The sequence below is a fragment of the Notamacropus eugenii genome, chromosome 3 (assembly GCF_028372415.1).
Source record: "Notamacropus eugenii isolate mMacEug1 chromosome 3, mMacEug1.pri_v2, whole genome shotgun sequence".
Classification (NCBI taxonomy): Eukaryota; Metazoa; Chordata; class Mammalia; order Diprotodontia; family Macropodidae; genus Notamacropus; species Notamacropus eugenii.
Window position 1 is genome coordinate 476,716,072 of NC_092874.1, and position 16,392 is coordinate 476,732,463.

Sequence of the window (16,392 nt, forward strand, 5' to 3'; positions counted from 1 at the left end):
CTTCCTTCTCCTCCCATTTCCACTCCTCTTCCTTTTCCTTCTCTTCTACTCCTTTTCTTTTCCTCCTTCTCCATCTCCTTTTTTCAATTTATTTCGCATGACTATACATATTCATAATGACCATTGATTTTCTTGCCTGCTCCATGGGGGCAGGGGTGGAGAAAGTAAGATTAATTTTAAAAAAAAAGCCAAGTTCTTCTAGGAGAGGTCCTAATATTAATCTTCAGTTCAGCTCTGAATATCTTGTTACCAATTTAATAAATCCCTCTTCTGCAACATCTCTCACTATCACCCCCTACTGAGGGCAGAAGAAAAGGGAATAGGACATGCCCAGGTAACATCAGTTTTCTAAATGCCCCACATCATAAAGCAAACACAACATAGCCGTATTTTAAGTCTAGAATTTTGAAAATAAATGAAAGTTCTACTTTAACTGTCTCAATCTCTCTGTCTCTGTGTCTCTGTCTCTATCCCTGTCTGTCTGCCTCTCTCTCTCTCTCTCTCTCTCTCTCTCTCTCTCACACACACACACACACACACACACACACACACACACACACACACACACAATCTGCCTCCTCGATGTTTCTTAAAGAAGACACTACATCTCCTGACTCTGGGACATTTTCAATGGCTGTTGACATATGTACAACACTCTCCCCTCCTCATCCACAGCTCCTGCCTTCCTGGTTTCATTCCAGTCTCTTTTGTTTTTCATATTTAGAAATTTTCCTGCAAGTTATCTCAGCTTGTCCTCAGTCTAACCCTGAAGTAGGTTGAAAAATAACACAAAAGACCAACATCTATAAAGTGCTTTCATGTTTACCTACCACTTTAGTTACATTTGAACCCTATCATCAGCCCATGTAGTAGGAGAGTCAGTGCTGATCAGGGAAAAGGACCCTGACAAAAGTCACAGGACCTGGGTTCCAATCTCACCACTGATGCTTACTATCTAGATGACTGTGAGAAAGTTCCAGGGCCCTTAAGAAAATCCGTGGGCCTCAGCTTCCTCATCTTTCAAGTCAGGGAGTCAGACAACATGGCCTGAAGACTCTTCCAATACTACAGCTATGGTTTTACAGATGGAGAAACCAAGGCTTGTCTATTTGAAGCAACTTGCCCATGGTAACCCAGTTAGTATTGAGATCTGAACCCAGGTGTCAATTCTCTATCCTCTGTGTCATTCTGCCCCCCAAGATACTATTATTCTTTCTATTTTGTGGATTATAATATTAAAACTCCAAGATCTTCTTTGAATTGCTACAGTTCATATAAGCAGTCACTAGCAAATGTGGGACTAGATCCTTAAGAAGGGAAGAAGGTGGACTCTGAGCTTGATCTAGGGAATCTAGGGCTCTGTTTAACCTTGACAGATCTTCTGACAAGGAAGGACTCCACATCCCTCCCTTTTCTGCCACGAGTGTATGCAAATCCTGGGGCAGCTGGGTAGCTGGCTGGCAGACAGATCAAGAGGGGTACTCCACCGGTGCCTTGGGAAAAGAAGATGGATGGGCCTCATTTCTCCTCCATGGTGATGTATCAATGGAAGCCTGCCCAGTATGCCTGCCCCCTCTTCAAAGCTGTCAGTGACAGATGAGGATCGAAATGTTTTTGCTTAAAAGAAGAAAAAAATTTTTTTTTAAATTCCTCCCCACCCAAGAGGCCCAGGCATTGTAAATGGATTAGAGAATACCAAAGCTTGCCATGGTGTTAGGCAAGGCTTCCAAGCTGGCTCCTTCATAATTATTTGCAAAATTGTCAACTTTTCCCTTCAGATCTGTTTACTTTCTAAACAAGAGTTCCATTGAAGCTCAGTTCAGGGTCAGTCCCCTTTGGCCCATCTGGTTTCCCCACAAGGACAAGGGACAATCTTATGCACATTTTCATCTCTACCTGCTGAGACACGAATTCTGTTCCAATTAAAATTGCCCTTTCATTTTAAAATAGTAAACAATCTCCACTTAATTTGAGGGGAATGAGAGGGAAAAAAATTACCAAGACCTAATTATTACAGCGACTTGAAAGCAAGTTGGAATTATTAAAACACAGTGAAATAGCCCCTTGTGCTTTGTAAATTTAAAGGTCATTGGGAGGTCATTTCATCCATTCCACGGCCTCTCCCTGGGATCAAATCCATGAGACCTAGGCTTGAGCAGGTTCTCCCGTTGAAAACCTTAATGACTAGGTTAGGTTAGGATTATAAATTTGGAACTGGCAAGGACCTTTGAAGTCATTTACCCCAATCCTTACATTTCACAAAGAAAGAAACTGAGGTCAAATAGTTTCTACAAGATGATACAGGTGTAAAGTGAGATTTGAACTCAGCCCCTGTCACACCAAATCCAGCACTCTTTTCATTGTATTATTCCAATTGCTGCCAAGACTGTAGAAATAGACAGCCATAGATTGAGATGGGAGGGATGCTAGAGGCTTCCCAGACCAACTCCCTCACTTTATTGGTAAGGAACAGAAGTCTAGAAAGATTACATCATCAAGGTTATGGTTCGAGGCCACAGAGGGAGTAAATGGCAAACATGAGATTTGAACTCAGGTTCCCCAGCTCCAAATATCATGTTCTTCACACTAAATTGACTTGCTCAAAACTAGATCATTATAGGATGATAGATATGAAAGGAAAATTGGAGGTCATTTAGACCAGAGGAGTCAACAGAAATGAGAGACACTAAACTGGACATGAGGATCCCTCAGGGCAACATAATGACTTAAAAACACATATTATTATCTGTGTTTTCTTATGTTTTTATTTATTTTGTTAAATATTCTCCCTTGTTCATACTTGGGAGTGTTGTGTTTGACCCTTCTGAATTAGACCAACTCCCTCTTTTCAAGGATGAAGATCCAGAGATGTTCAACCACTTGCCCAAGGTCACATAAAGTGATTAAGGTACAATTAAAATCCGGATCCCCCTGACTCCAAGACTGCATTTTTCCCACGATGTATGTTGCCCATATGACCTCAGACTTGTTTTCCTTTTCTCCCTCTCGTTAATTATCTCATGACAAGGTAGGTCTTCTGACCCACTGCACTGTGGTCACTAGGCTGTTTTGTTCAGTATCATGACAAAGCTCCAAGCAGGACTTTACCATGCTGTCTTGGGCTTGTTCTATGACCAAGTGTCTAAGGGAGTGTTTGAGAATATCCACATTCTTCTGCAGTCCGGATGCAGATTGTTCAAACTGAATCCACATTTCACTCATAATCAACCGAAACAGGCATTTCAGAAATGTGAGGCATTTGGGAATATTTTCTAAACTAGAACCGAATAGGGGAAGGGACTTGCCAACTTTGGTTTCAACAAAGAGCAGCCTGACCCAGATCAGAGGATACTAGGGCTGAAGAAAACCCAGAATGAAATGTGACATCAATTTGGAGCTGACCTTGGCTGGGATGATCACTTAGGTTTGGCCCTAGACTCCGTCAGTTCATGGATTTAGAACTGCGAGACACTTGAGACATTTAGTTTGTCCCTACCCACTCTCCTGCCCTTTTGGAGACAGTAAAATGGAGATTGAAGGATATCATGTCACTCATTGATAGTCTTCCCGATACAAAGTAGTTGAGTAGAGATTTGTTTTCAGTTCCTCTGACCTCAGAACCAGAATTCATTCCACTCTACCAGCCCCATTCACAGCCAATCTCAGCCTTGTTGGGTAGGATGCCAACAAACTGTGATTACTATCAGGTTCTTAAATAGGTGAGAATGGATGATTTACCTCAGAATGTGAGCTGCTTGATGGCAGGGACTTTTATTTTTGGTGTATCTTCCACACTTAGCATGATGCCCAGCATGCAGTAGGTATTTAATAAATGTTTATTGAATAAAAGTACAACATAAGCTCCTTGATGATAGTGTCCGTATCATTGTATACTGGCGATGAATGTAGCACTTGGAACATTGCAAGTACATAAGGCCTGACTTTTTAACGAATGACAGAATCTAAGATTCTGAAGAGCAAAGATTGTTTCATTTTTGTCTCTATATTCTCAGCACAGTGCCTGGAACACCGCTAACAACAACAACATTTATAGAAGACTTTAAGGTTTGTAAACCACTTTGTATACAATAACTCATTATTTCTCACAACAGCCCTAGGAGGTAGCTGTCAATACTGGTCTCATTTTACAGATGAGGAAATTGAGGCAAAAGAAAATAAGTGGCTTGTCCAGGGTCACACAGTTAGTAAGAGTCTTGAGATTGGATTTGAATTCAGATCTTTCTGGTTCCAAGTCCAGTGCTCTATACACTATGCCATCTAGTTACCCTAAGGTAGGATTCAAACTCAGGTTTTCTTGGCTCCAAGTCAAACACTCTATCCACTGGGTCACTTGGCTTAAGAAATGTTTGTTGAGTTAAACAAAATTCAACCAAAGGGAAATTACCTGAGGCAGGGGCAGTCTATCCCTTCATTGATTTTGGCCCATTGAATGGCTGAGTCTAAGGGACAGGATTAGGGAACCACAAAACCAAAATGTCTTTTCTACCTAAACTTCTCCTCCAAGACATACCAAACCTACCACGCAACAGCATAACTGACTATACATAGCCAGAATTACTGCCCTGGGATGAGCCGAGAAGCATTCAGTCTTTTCCAATTAAAACACATATGCAAAGACAGAGTCCAAATGGGAGGAAAAATCTAAAGTTCTTAAACTATACTATAAATGACTCGTGTGCAGAAAATCACTCTGACAGATTCTGACTAAATACGAGTTGGGAAGGAGCAGAGAGTCATCGAATTCAATTTGTAGTTGACTTGAGAATCCCCTCAACTTTGCCTTAGAAAATAGCCATCCAGAAAGACTTTCCAGAACAGGAAAGATCCTACCCTTCCAAGGCAGCCCATTCCACTGGTGGGGAGAGCTCAGTATTAGGAAATTCAGAAAAACATGCAACATGACATCCAAAACGCCCCAGATATTCTTGCTAGTGAGAAAAATCTTCCCAGGGTCCTACAAAAAGATGCATCCTGTGGTGAGACAAGGTCATTGTAACCTATGCCAGATTCCTCATAGGAGGGCAGTATACCCAGACAGATATTTGTTTGTTTACTTCTTCAGTAGCTATTTACCAACAAAGCTCCATTCAGTCTAGAATCATGTTTTAAAAGATGCCACACAGACCTCATGCATATAGTCAAACCTAATGGCTGCCACTTTTTAAAGAAAGATCATTACTAATTTTTCAGCTGTTATCTGATCTCAAATGCCCACACAGTTGAGGCAACATTCTCCTTTACCTTCTGTCCAAGTAGTTGTGGATTTGGGAAGATAAGAGTGCCAAAAACATTCAGCCACCCTTTCAAAGAGCAACTTACCCTCAGTGTCGATAAGGCAACATCATGCTCCCAAGAAAAATGAACTCTTTCAATGTACCTTTGCTAAATTACGACTATTTGGAATTGAGAGAAACATTGGGAAACTTGTATGAAGTGAAGCAGAGTGAAAGAAAGTAGAACCGAGAAAACAAGATAACTACTAATTAAAACAACATAAACAAAGACCCCACTTTCATTAATTGCAGTGATCAGTTTTGTTCTGAAAATGATAATAAAACCCACTTGGATTCTCTCAGTAAATAGGTGGGGAGTTACAGGCATGGAATTTTGCGTAAGTAATATCTATTGTTCAGTTTCTCCTCGTTTTCTTTTTTGTTGTTGCACCAAAGAGCTTGATCAGGAAGGGGTTATATGAGGAAATAATTGTGATATAAAATATATGGCACTGATGAAAATTTTAGAAAACAAATTATTGAAATGTGCTTGTCCTTGGACAGAAAAAAAGTGTAAGGGAAATCCGTTACCTGACCAATGAACATAAAACACTCTTGCTTTGCTCATAGATAGAAACAAACGAGAGTATTACCTGCTACCACTGGTGATTTCCTGTCATCAAGGAGTTGGATGGAGGTACTAGCAGTCACCACATTGCTTTTGTTTGATGTTCCTGTTGGAAGGGAGAAACAGCTATGATATTTCAGTGGATTAATCCACCATGAACACCAAAGTAAATGACAGGAACTTATGACATCTTCAACATTTATTCCTCATAGGGAAGATTCTTTAACCAGGCAGATCCTAACCTATTCAATGGTAAAGTTGATAGGTCCTATAGAGTTGCTAGAGGTGGAAAATGGTGCAAGATATTAGCTACAGGAATACAATTATTATCAAAGCTTTGAATTCATGGAATTTTAGAAACATAGAATTTGACTGTTGGAAGGGAACTCAGTGGTCATCTTGCCAATTCATATGGTAAACCCTGCTACTAGAACCCAGGTCTTCCTGATTCTAAACTCAACACCATCCACCCTTGTACGAGCTGATGCTTGGTAAGTGGTATTGGGGCTCAGTAATACTTGTTGGTTTCTTCTCCTGGATGAGAGTCAACACTGGTACAACAGCTGAAAAAGCTAAAACTGTCTTAGGATGTATCAATAAACATCAACTCCCAAAATAAGATGCTTGCTAAGTCAACAGGCATTTATTAAGTACTTGCTTATTTCAGGCATTACACCAAGCACATTTCCCTGGTTAAAACACAACTGCAGCATTATAATCACTTCTAGGCTTCACAGTTTAGGAAGAACATTGATAAGCTGGAAAACATCCAAAATCTACCAGGATATTGAAGGTCCTTAAGTTCATACCATAGAAGGATCTCTTGAAGGAAATGGGGCTACCTAGCTGGGAGGAAAGAGAACTTGGAAATGAATGGGGAGAGACAGTTACTGCCTGAAAAGATCTGAAAGGCCATCATGTGGAATGGGGATTCTGGGGCTTATTCTGCTTGGCCCCAGAGGACAGAAGTAGAGTTCTTGGATAAAAACAGAAGAGAAGTAAATGTAGCCTCAATAGAAGGGGACAGAGAGACTTCTTACAACTAGATATCCCGGAGTAAGATGGACTTCTTTGGGAGATAGTGGATTTCTTTCACTGACAGTCTTCAAGAAATGCTTGGAAAGCCTCTTATAGAAATAATCAAGATAGAGATTCTAATTCAGACCACAGAAGTCCCTCCTAACGCTAAGATCCTCTGATCCTTTCCAGGTCCTAAGAGTACCATTAAGATGTAACAACTTTGGAACTCTGGTAGACCTGATTTGCTATCACCTTACTTGGGAGACATGAAAGGGACCTCAGTTTAATTTTCTCCTTTCTCCTAGAATTTTTTACAGTCTAAAACATACAGCATGTTCAGTAGCACATAATTACTGCCCCCTGTGTTTACTTACCTCAATGGTCATATTTATATTCTGTCCAAAAAAGAAATATATAAATATATATATATGATATATAATAGGATACATACATACATACATACATATACATATATATATATATAAATATAATAGGATAGCAGCTGGACAAGAAGTTTGGAAATAGTTTTCAAATGAGTTGGGAGCATTGGCTCTGATTTCTTGGTTCAGAATGGACTGACCTGTAAAGTCTTATTGAAAGCGTTGGGTTTCTGGGCACATCTATTCCAAACATGGATAAAACAGGAATGCAATGCTTACTCCAAAGACTCATTAATAGCTTGTTGGTTATTCATGATGGCTACAGACCTCAAAGGGGAAAATTGCCAAGTATTGACTTGGAATGCCACCAAAGCAGTGACCTCAGACATCATATGGAAATTATCCGAGTTCTTCTTCTTGGTAGCCAGACACTATATAAGGAAGTAAAACTCTCTGATATCCTAGAATCAATATTGTAGAAAGTCAAAGCAGCCCAGCATCTTAGACATCACCTGGTTTAATAATTTTTTTTCTAAAGACAAGGAAACCAAAGTTTCAGAAATATCATGTGACTTGTCCAAGGTTACGCAGAGAGCCAGAACAAGAGCCCAGGGCTCAGAACTGAGAGATCTGGACTTTTTCATAAAATTACAGAATCTCAGGGTTGAAGGATCATCTAGCCCAATTCAAACGTGGACAAGTAATCCTACAACAATATCTCTGGCAAGTAGTCATGGAGTCTCTGAATGAAGACCTCCAGTGAGAGAGGAAGATATTATCTCTCAAGGCAGCCCATTAGACTTGAGGACACTTCTGCTTGTTAGTATCAAATATCAATCTCCCTCTCTACAACTTTCTACAATGACTTAAAAAACAGTTGGATGAAGTAATGATTGATTCTCTTTCCTATCTCATCCGTATTAAAGAAGAAAGAATTGGCTTTCTTTGTGTCTACATGATGACTATTATAATGTGTAAAGGTTTCCGGATGGCAGGACATCTGTCTTAAAGAGTCTGAAAGGCTATCACACGAAAGAGAGTTTAGACTTATTTTGCTTGGACTCAGAGGGAAGAACCAGGAAAATCAGGGGAGGAAACGTTGAAATGTGATGTTATGAATAACTTCATAACAATGAGAACCTTTTTCAAGTGGAATGGGTTGCCTTAAAAGATGGCAGGTTCTTCATCACTAGAGGCCCATAACATGCCAGTTATGTTGTAGAGGGACACTTGGTCAGGTATTTAGACAGCATCCAGGGTCCCTTCTGACGTACTCATTCTGTAATTCCATCAGAAGGCCAAGAATGAATTGTATGTTGACCTATATCTAGTAGTAAATAAGCACCAAAAAAACTCTTCTGCTGCACACTCATATATGCAGGATTCAGATATGAAAAACAAGGGAGATTTTTCCCATTATATAGTTTTAGTTGATTAAAAAAGTTTCCTGTTCTGAAAAGGAATTTAAGTCTTTGGTAATCTTGTTGTCTGGCACTGTTGAGAATAAAGTGAACTTTTTTTGGTTTAGATAATTAAATTAAAAAGTACAGTTAAAGGTCAGAACCCAATTAATACAAACCAAGATCCAGAATCAACTAGATTTTGTTCCCAACAATTGATGTTGGGGAAAATAATTACATAGGGAAAAAAGCCTAAGGATTGTATTCTTGAACACACAAGTGCCATCTTCCAGGGAATGTGCTGAAGTCAGGTGAGATTCAGCCCAGGTTACAGTCACCGTTTCACCTTCTCTGATCCTAGATGGTGACAAGTAGCTCTCAGAAACGCTTACTTTCTTCTAAAAGAAGCACCCCTATAAGGTCCACTGGAGGAGACTGGCTAACAAAGGGGGCATAAGAAAACATCTTTTAGGATTTCTCTTGATGCCAATGACTTCTTCTGTTGCTTAGCTCCCCTTTATACGGTCTGTTTGCTACTTGTATATATTCATCTACATGTTGACTTCTCTATGAAAATATTAGCTCCTTGAGGACTAGGTAATGCCTTTTGAATTTCTTTTTGTTTCACCTGGTGCCAGGCAGTAGCAAGCGTTTAATAAAGGCTTGTTGACTGACTAATATATTTTAGACAGATTTTTCAACTTAAAAACACAATAAACTACTCTAACACATTACTCTTCTCTTTAGCGTTAAGATAATCCAAAGATTCAGTTAAACCTTAGGTGGCATCTTCCAAGCATTATGGGTAACTGAAATGTTCCTCTTTCAGAAATGATTAGTGGTCACTGACACCATTGGTTAACCTCTCCTCCTTCATACACCCTTATCTTTGATAATTTCTTTTCAGGGTATCACTCTCCCTGGGTTCTCCTCCCATCTATCTGAACATTCCTCAGTCTCTTTCCCTAGATTCTTCATGCCTTTTTCACCCCTAGAAGATCATGCCTTCTAACCACAGATGTCCCTCAGAGTTCAGGGCTTTTTTCTCTTCTCCCTCTATAATATTTAACTCATCCGTCTCATCAGCTTCCATGGATTTAATTATCAACTATATACTGATGATTCTCAAGTCCAAGTCTCTCTGGCCCCAATATCTCTGCTGACCTCCAGTTTCACATCTCCAAATGCTTCTCAGATATCTCCAACTGGATGTCCAGTAGACATGTTAAACTCAACATCCCCCAAAGCAGAACTCATGATCTTTTCCGCTCAACCCTCCCCTCACCATCTTAATTTCTCTGTCACTGTTAATGACAACATCACTCTCTAGTCCCTCAGGCTCGTGACCTAGGAGTCAATCTGGACTCCTCATGTTCTTTTATACCTCAAATGCAATTCATTGTCAAGGCCTATCAATTTCACCTTTGTAATGTCTCTTGAATATAGCCCCTTCTCTCCTCTGACCCTACTAGCACCCTGGTACAGACTCTCATAATCACACATCCGGGCTGTTACAATAGATGACCAGTGGGTCTGCCTACCTCAGATATTTCCCTATGCTAATCCATTCTCCATTTGGCCACCAAAGTGGTAAAGAGTAAAATATAAAAAAGAAGGAGAACAGATTCTAAAGAGTTCTGATTGCTAAACAGAGGATTTGTATTTTAACCTGGAGGCAACCAGTTGCTACCAAAGTTTACTGAGTTGGGGGATGAAATGTTTGGACCCACACTTTAGTAAAATTACTTTGGAACCTGAATGGAGGATGGATTACAATGAGTGGAGACTGTCTTTTACCTCCTTCTGTATACAGTGCAGTAGGTGTTTAGTAATTCTTGATTTATTACTGGATCTAGTCCAATCCTTCATTTTCTAGATAAGAAAATTGAGACCCAGGGCAAGAAGTGAATTTGCCCAAGGTCATGTACCTGGTAAGCATCCTGGGCAGGATATGAGCACGGATTGTCTGATAGAGAATGTGAAAGTTAATCAAGGATGGACATGTGTTGACCACAGGGTCAAACAGGCTCGTTCCATAAGCAAGTCAGAATGTGTTGGCCCTACTCTGGGAGGAGAGAGGGTCTCTGTCTGGATGCCTGACTTTGTTCTCCATTCTGTGAACAGGCCTATTGTTGGTGGCATTGTTGATTAGAGTCATTATGGATGCTGACCTTTTTTTCTTTAGCTTTTTCTCACAAAGTGGCAATGTAGCTTTTGGCTGTACGTGTGGCTGGGGAGCTTCTCTTAGCTACACAATAGCCTTAGGCTAAATCACTGCTTTGTTTGGGGTCCTCAGACTCTGGAGCCTGGTTACTAATTAAACATTGACTAAAGACTTCTCTGTTGATTCCTAATAACTGAGTTTTTATGATGAATCATTGCAACTCAGCCTTGTGCTTTGCATGGGTGAATATTTACAACATAATGGTGATACGGACCAACACTGAATGGGATGGAGTAGACAAAGCTGCCCGGGATCTGCTCAGCAGCTCTTCGGTACCAGAGCGGGAAGTGATCTGCGTTGAAAATATTCTCCTTATCTCCAGCTTTCAGGAAGTCTCTTGAAACAGAAAGAGAGAAGAAAGCATTTGTCATTTCCCAGGGCACTTAGGGAGAAAGCCCTTCCATTCTCCCTTGGAGAGAAACGCACACCTCATTCCAGGTCCCTGACTAGTTGCTTTGCTATAGAAAGGATGGAGGGGCTGTGTGATGTAGTGAGTAGAGCTGGGCTAGGACAGAGAAGACCTGGGTTCAGGTCCATCCAACACACATTACTGTGTGTTACTGGACAAGTAACTTAATCCTGCAGTGCCCCTGGGGGATTTCCTTCTGACAGAGATGCTGACTCATGGTATCAGTGTGAGTCTCCAATGTTTTGTTCAACCCCATGTTCTTTTCTATACCAGAAAAACTACACCATCACGCAATTGCATTGAAACAACTGGGGAAACTGAGCTCAAAGATGACACAACTGACTGGGCATCCTTTTGTCCTAAATGATTAGATTGTGAGCTTGGTGAGACAAGGGGTTATGTTTGCCTTTCTTCACATACACAACACTTGGCACAGAGCCTGGCACATAACAGGTACTTAATAAACTCTTGGCTTTTGTTTGTTTGTTTTTTCTGTTACTGTTTTCCCCCTAAATATCTGGGGAAATTATTCTGTTTGACCCCAGAGGTGATACATTGGGACAATTGGGAGAAGCCTAAAAGAGACTAATGTGGGTTAACTTTAGGGGGCAGAAGGATGAACTTCTTAACTATTAGAGCTATGCAAAGTCTGAATGTGCTGCCTGGAATGGAAGAAGTCCAATGTTCATTGTAAATCTTCTGAACAAGACTTGGTGATCCCTTTTCAGCTTTTTTCCCACATGTTGTCTGTTTCTCTCCATTAGAAAGTGAATCCTTTGAAGGTAAGTTCTGTGTTGTTTTCCTTCTTTGTATCCACAGAACTTAGCCCAGTGCTTATACACATTAGGAACTTAATAAATGCTTATTGACTGACTGAATGAAGTATTGGTAAGACTGCAAAGTCACTGGGTTCCCTTCCAGTTCTGTGGCCCTTAGGTTCTGTGATTCTATTTCGTCATATGGATGAACACCAGACCAGAATCCAGAGCATCCCAGCTAGCCTTCATCCCACTCAAGCATGTTCATATTCCATGTATTACACCCAATACTTAATACTAATGGATCACATTTTGGGTAGCTAGATGGTACAGTGGATAGAACGCTGAGTCTGGAATCAGAAAGAATCATCTTCCCCAGTTCAAATCTGGCCTTTGATCTTACTAGCTATGTGACCCTGGCCAAGTCACTTAACCCTGTTTACCTCAGGTTCCTTATCTGTAAAATGAGATGGGGAAGGAAATGGCATACCACTACAAGTATCTCTAGATAACCCTAAATGGGGTCACAGAGAGTCAGAAGTAACTGAAAAATGACTTTAAAACATTTATATGGTATTTACAATGTTCCAAACACTGTGTTAAACACTTACAATTATTTCATTTTCCCCTCGTAACAACCCTGGGAGGTCAGTGCTATTATTATCCCCAGTTGACAGATAAGAACACAGAAAAACAGAAGTTAAGTGACTTGCCCAGGGTCTCATAAGTAAAGTGTCTGGTCACATTTGAACTCAGATCTTCCTGACTTCAAGTCCCCTACTCTATTTATTTGCACCATCACACTGTCTGTCATTTCGTGCTTCTGACTTGATTTTCCTGGATCTCAAAAGGAAGCAGCACTGCTTACTTCTGAACATTCAGTACTTCTAAGCAATAATATCTACTTCCTTGAATGTGAAAAAAATAATGCTAATTTATTAAGTTCATATCTGTTGAACAATTTGAAATATGTGATATTGGGAATAAAAAACTTTTGAAGGGCAATGGATAGGAATTAAAAAATGTCGGAAAGGACTTTTTCTCCAACTTTGTCCCATTTTGTTCCATGTCTCCAACTTGGTCTCTTCTAGTTAGTGACTGAGCCCAGTAGGAACTTTCACTTAACAACTCTGGAACTTGTGGGATTCATTTTGATTTCACTAGAGACTCTCAACTAGTTACATGCCTCTAACAGCTCCATAGCCAACTCATTGCTCATTCTAGGGTTTCCCCAGGGCACTTTCCAAGGTGGATCATTTAGAAGGAAGAGAGGGACACATTTTCCCCCATGGATAAGCATCTTTAATTCTTTGAAAAACTTTCAGACCAATTGAACATCCACAATCCATTTGTTTTTGGCAAAATAGAATCTCTCATTTCAAGAGAGTAATTCTAGAACTTCAGAACATCAGAGTTGCAAAGAACTTTGGCAAAATCTAGTTGCATATCCATACCCAGCAAAGGCTGAGAGCTTCTTCTGGACAGGAATTGTCTAATAAATACTTATGAACTGACTAACTATAATATGCCCAGCAAGTGGTCATCCAGCCTGTGATTGAAGACCCTAGCTTGTAGACTAGACTGCTGCTGGAGGAAGCCTATTTCTTCCTTGGAAAGGTCTAAATGTCAGGACCAGCTTCCTGACATCCAACCTAGATTTGCCTAAGGTGACTTCTACCAATTCTTCCTGAGTTTTGCTCACTGGGGCCCAACTTACAGATAATACTCTGTGAACTTGAAAACACCATTGTTACCTTCAAAATCAAGGACATTGTCTTTTAGAAGGACTAGGAGTCCAGAAGTAAGTATTCCTTTTGAAGTCTAGAGAGATAAGGTCTGAAAAATGAAGAACTTCAGTGGAATTCATGGAACACGCATTCTGGAGCAGGTCAGTTGGAATGTTCTCAACTCTAGCCTTGTTTTCATCACATAGTAGAATAGAATAAAGGATCCTTGGAAGGGAGGCTCAGTGACAGTCCAAACTCCCTCATGCTTTCTCATCTGTGGTCAGTCAAGACAACAAGTATTCATTAAACACCAACTATGTTGCCAGCACTAAATGCTAGGGATACAAAGAAAGACAAAGATTTCCCCTGCTCTCAAGAAACCCACAGTCTAATGGGGAAGCCAAAGGCAAACAACTAGGAACCAAATATAGGTGGCCTTAACATCAACTTTCTCCTGCTAGGCATGGATTAAGGGCCCTGGTATATCCTGGCTGCTCTTGTCTGGGCACTCTCAAGCTTATTGAGGTTCCTCCTAAAATGAAATGATCATAACTGAATTTCATATTCCAGATTTGGTCTGGTCAGCCTTGAGTACAACCAGCCCATCATCTCCTTACTTCCTGGTGTCATACCTTTCCTTCTGTAGCCCAATATCACAGTAGGGTTTTTGTCAGTTCTATTCTATGACTAAATTGCTTGAGATTGAGATGGGCATATTCACTGTCTTAGGACCACTTCCTTGCACCATGACCATAGTCTGATCACCTCAATAATTGACTCAGAGCAGATAAAATAATTCAGCTAATGCGGAGAGAAAGTCCAGGAGTTGAGACTGGACTGGGGAACTGGGCTGGCATTGGGACTGGGCAGGTCTCAATCTATCCGCTGGCACTACCACATGTGCACCAGAGCTTTGGCGACTGTCCCTCATCCTCAGGGATACTCACTCTGTCCACCCCTATGTGGGAGGAGTATTGGTCCTGTTGCAAGTCAAAGTAGGCCAGCTTGAGTTTTGATTTTCAAACATCAACAGGCTTTAGATTATGAGCCCTGGGAGGGCAAAAATTCCACAGCAGGGCTGTGGAACAGCTGCCAGCCCCAGAGCTATTTGTTTTTAGATGGACTCAGAAAAAAAATGTGGAAGCTTTCTTTGTGTTCTGTCTCTAATTCCGATATCTCCCGAGTTCTGCAAGAGCTCCTCAAGATGTGATATGGGATCCAAGGGGCCAGTGGAACCCCAGAGCCTTCCCAGGGCCTGAGAAAGTTGGTGGGGGTACTTGGGGCAGGTGAAATCTCACACAAGGGCTCCAGGGAGCAGTCAAGTGAAAAAAAAAAACATCTATGTTATGCAACATAATTCCTAGAATTCGTTCTTTTTGGTTTATTGGTTTTCTTACAGCAATCCTGGCAGAACATGAAATGATTTTTGCCTCCATCTTACAGAGAGGAAACTGAGCTTTACCCTGGGTTGTATAACAACTCTAGGGTCTATAGTTTCATCATGTCTAAAAAGGAGGGGGATCACATCTATACTGCCTACCTACTTCAAAGATAATAAATTGAGATAATAAACATTATGTGCTTTATGTATAAATGTTAGCCTTTAATGCCAATGATTGTCAGATTTACCTATCCAGCACTAGTCTCACCTCACCTCCAGCTGTTTTCTGGACACCTCAAAGTTCTCTTTCCTCCCAAGTCCACATCAAGCCCCTATTGAATATACTGCAGTGTTTCCCCGTCACTTCCAGGAGCAAACATAAAATCTTCTGCTTTGTGTTCAAAGCTCTTGATAACATAGTCCCCTCTTACCTTTCCATTTTTCTTATAACTTACTCCCCTTCACAGAGTCAATACAGTGACAATGGCCTCCTTGTCCTTCCTATGCAATCTTCCATCTGCAGATTATGAGTATTTTCATTGACTGTGCCCCATACCTGGAATGCTCTCCCTTCTCATCTCTGCCTCCTGGCTTCCCTCAAGTTCCAGCTAAAATGCAACTTTCTACAGAAAGCCTTTCCCAATCTTTCTTTATTGTAGTGAATTCACTCTGAGACTACCCTCAAATAATCCTATATAGAGATACACATGTATAGAATTACATACACACACATATATGTGTATGTGTGTATATATACATATGTGTGTCTATATATATATATGTACAGAGAGAGTAAAGATAGATATATGGATGATAGATATGGATAAAGTTATAGAGAGAGATAGAGACATGGAGACAGAGACAGAGAGAAAAAACAGAATCTTCCTATATACTTGTTGGTATATTATCTCTCTCCATTAGCCTGTGATCTCCTTGAGGCCAGGGACTTTCTAGAGCCTTTCTTTGTATCGCTGCCCCCTAGTTCAATGCCTCACACAGAATAAGTACATAAAGAATGCTTGTTTACTTGACCAGGCATCCTCAATTAAACCATATACTGTCTGTTCATGACAAAATGCACCCAGTGCACACTCTCCTTTCTAGTCAAATGACCTGCCTACGTCTCCCCATACATAAGCATTCTACTTCTCCCCTCAGTATACTTGCACAGGCTGGTCCCCCTACCAGGAACACCTTTCCTCCATATTTCCCATCCCTAGAACCTCAGGTC

At 40.6% G+C, this 16,392-nt stretch overlaps 1 protein-coding gene across 2 annotated transcripts in view; it reads right to left on the reverse strand.

Annotated features, from left to right (window-relative positions):
- CACNA2D3 (calcium voltage-gated channel auxiliary subunit alpha2delta 3) overlaps positions 1-16,392 on the reverse strand; it is a 1,103,218-nt gene that overhangs the window by 199,835 nt on the left and 886,991 nt on the right. For both annotated transcript variants that reach the window (XM_072599035.1, XM_072599036.1), the window contains exons 25-26: positions 11,101-11,222; positions 5,888-5,968 (exon numbers count right to left, since the gene is read on the reverse strand). In XM_072599035.1, the coding sequence (XP_072455136.1) occupies positions 5,888-5,968; positions 11,101-11,222 (203 nt within the window). The remainder of the gene's footprint in view (positions 1-5,887; positions 5,969-11,100; positions 11,223-16,392) is intronic.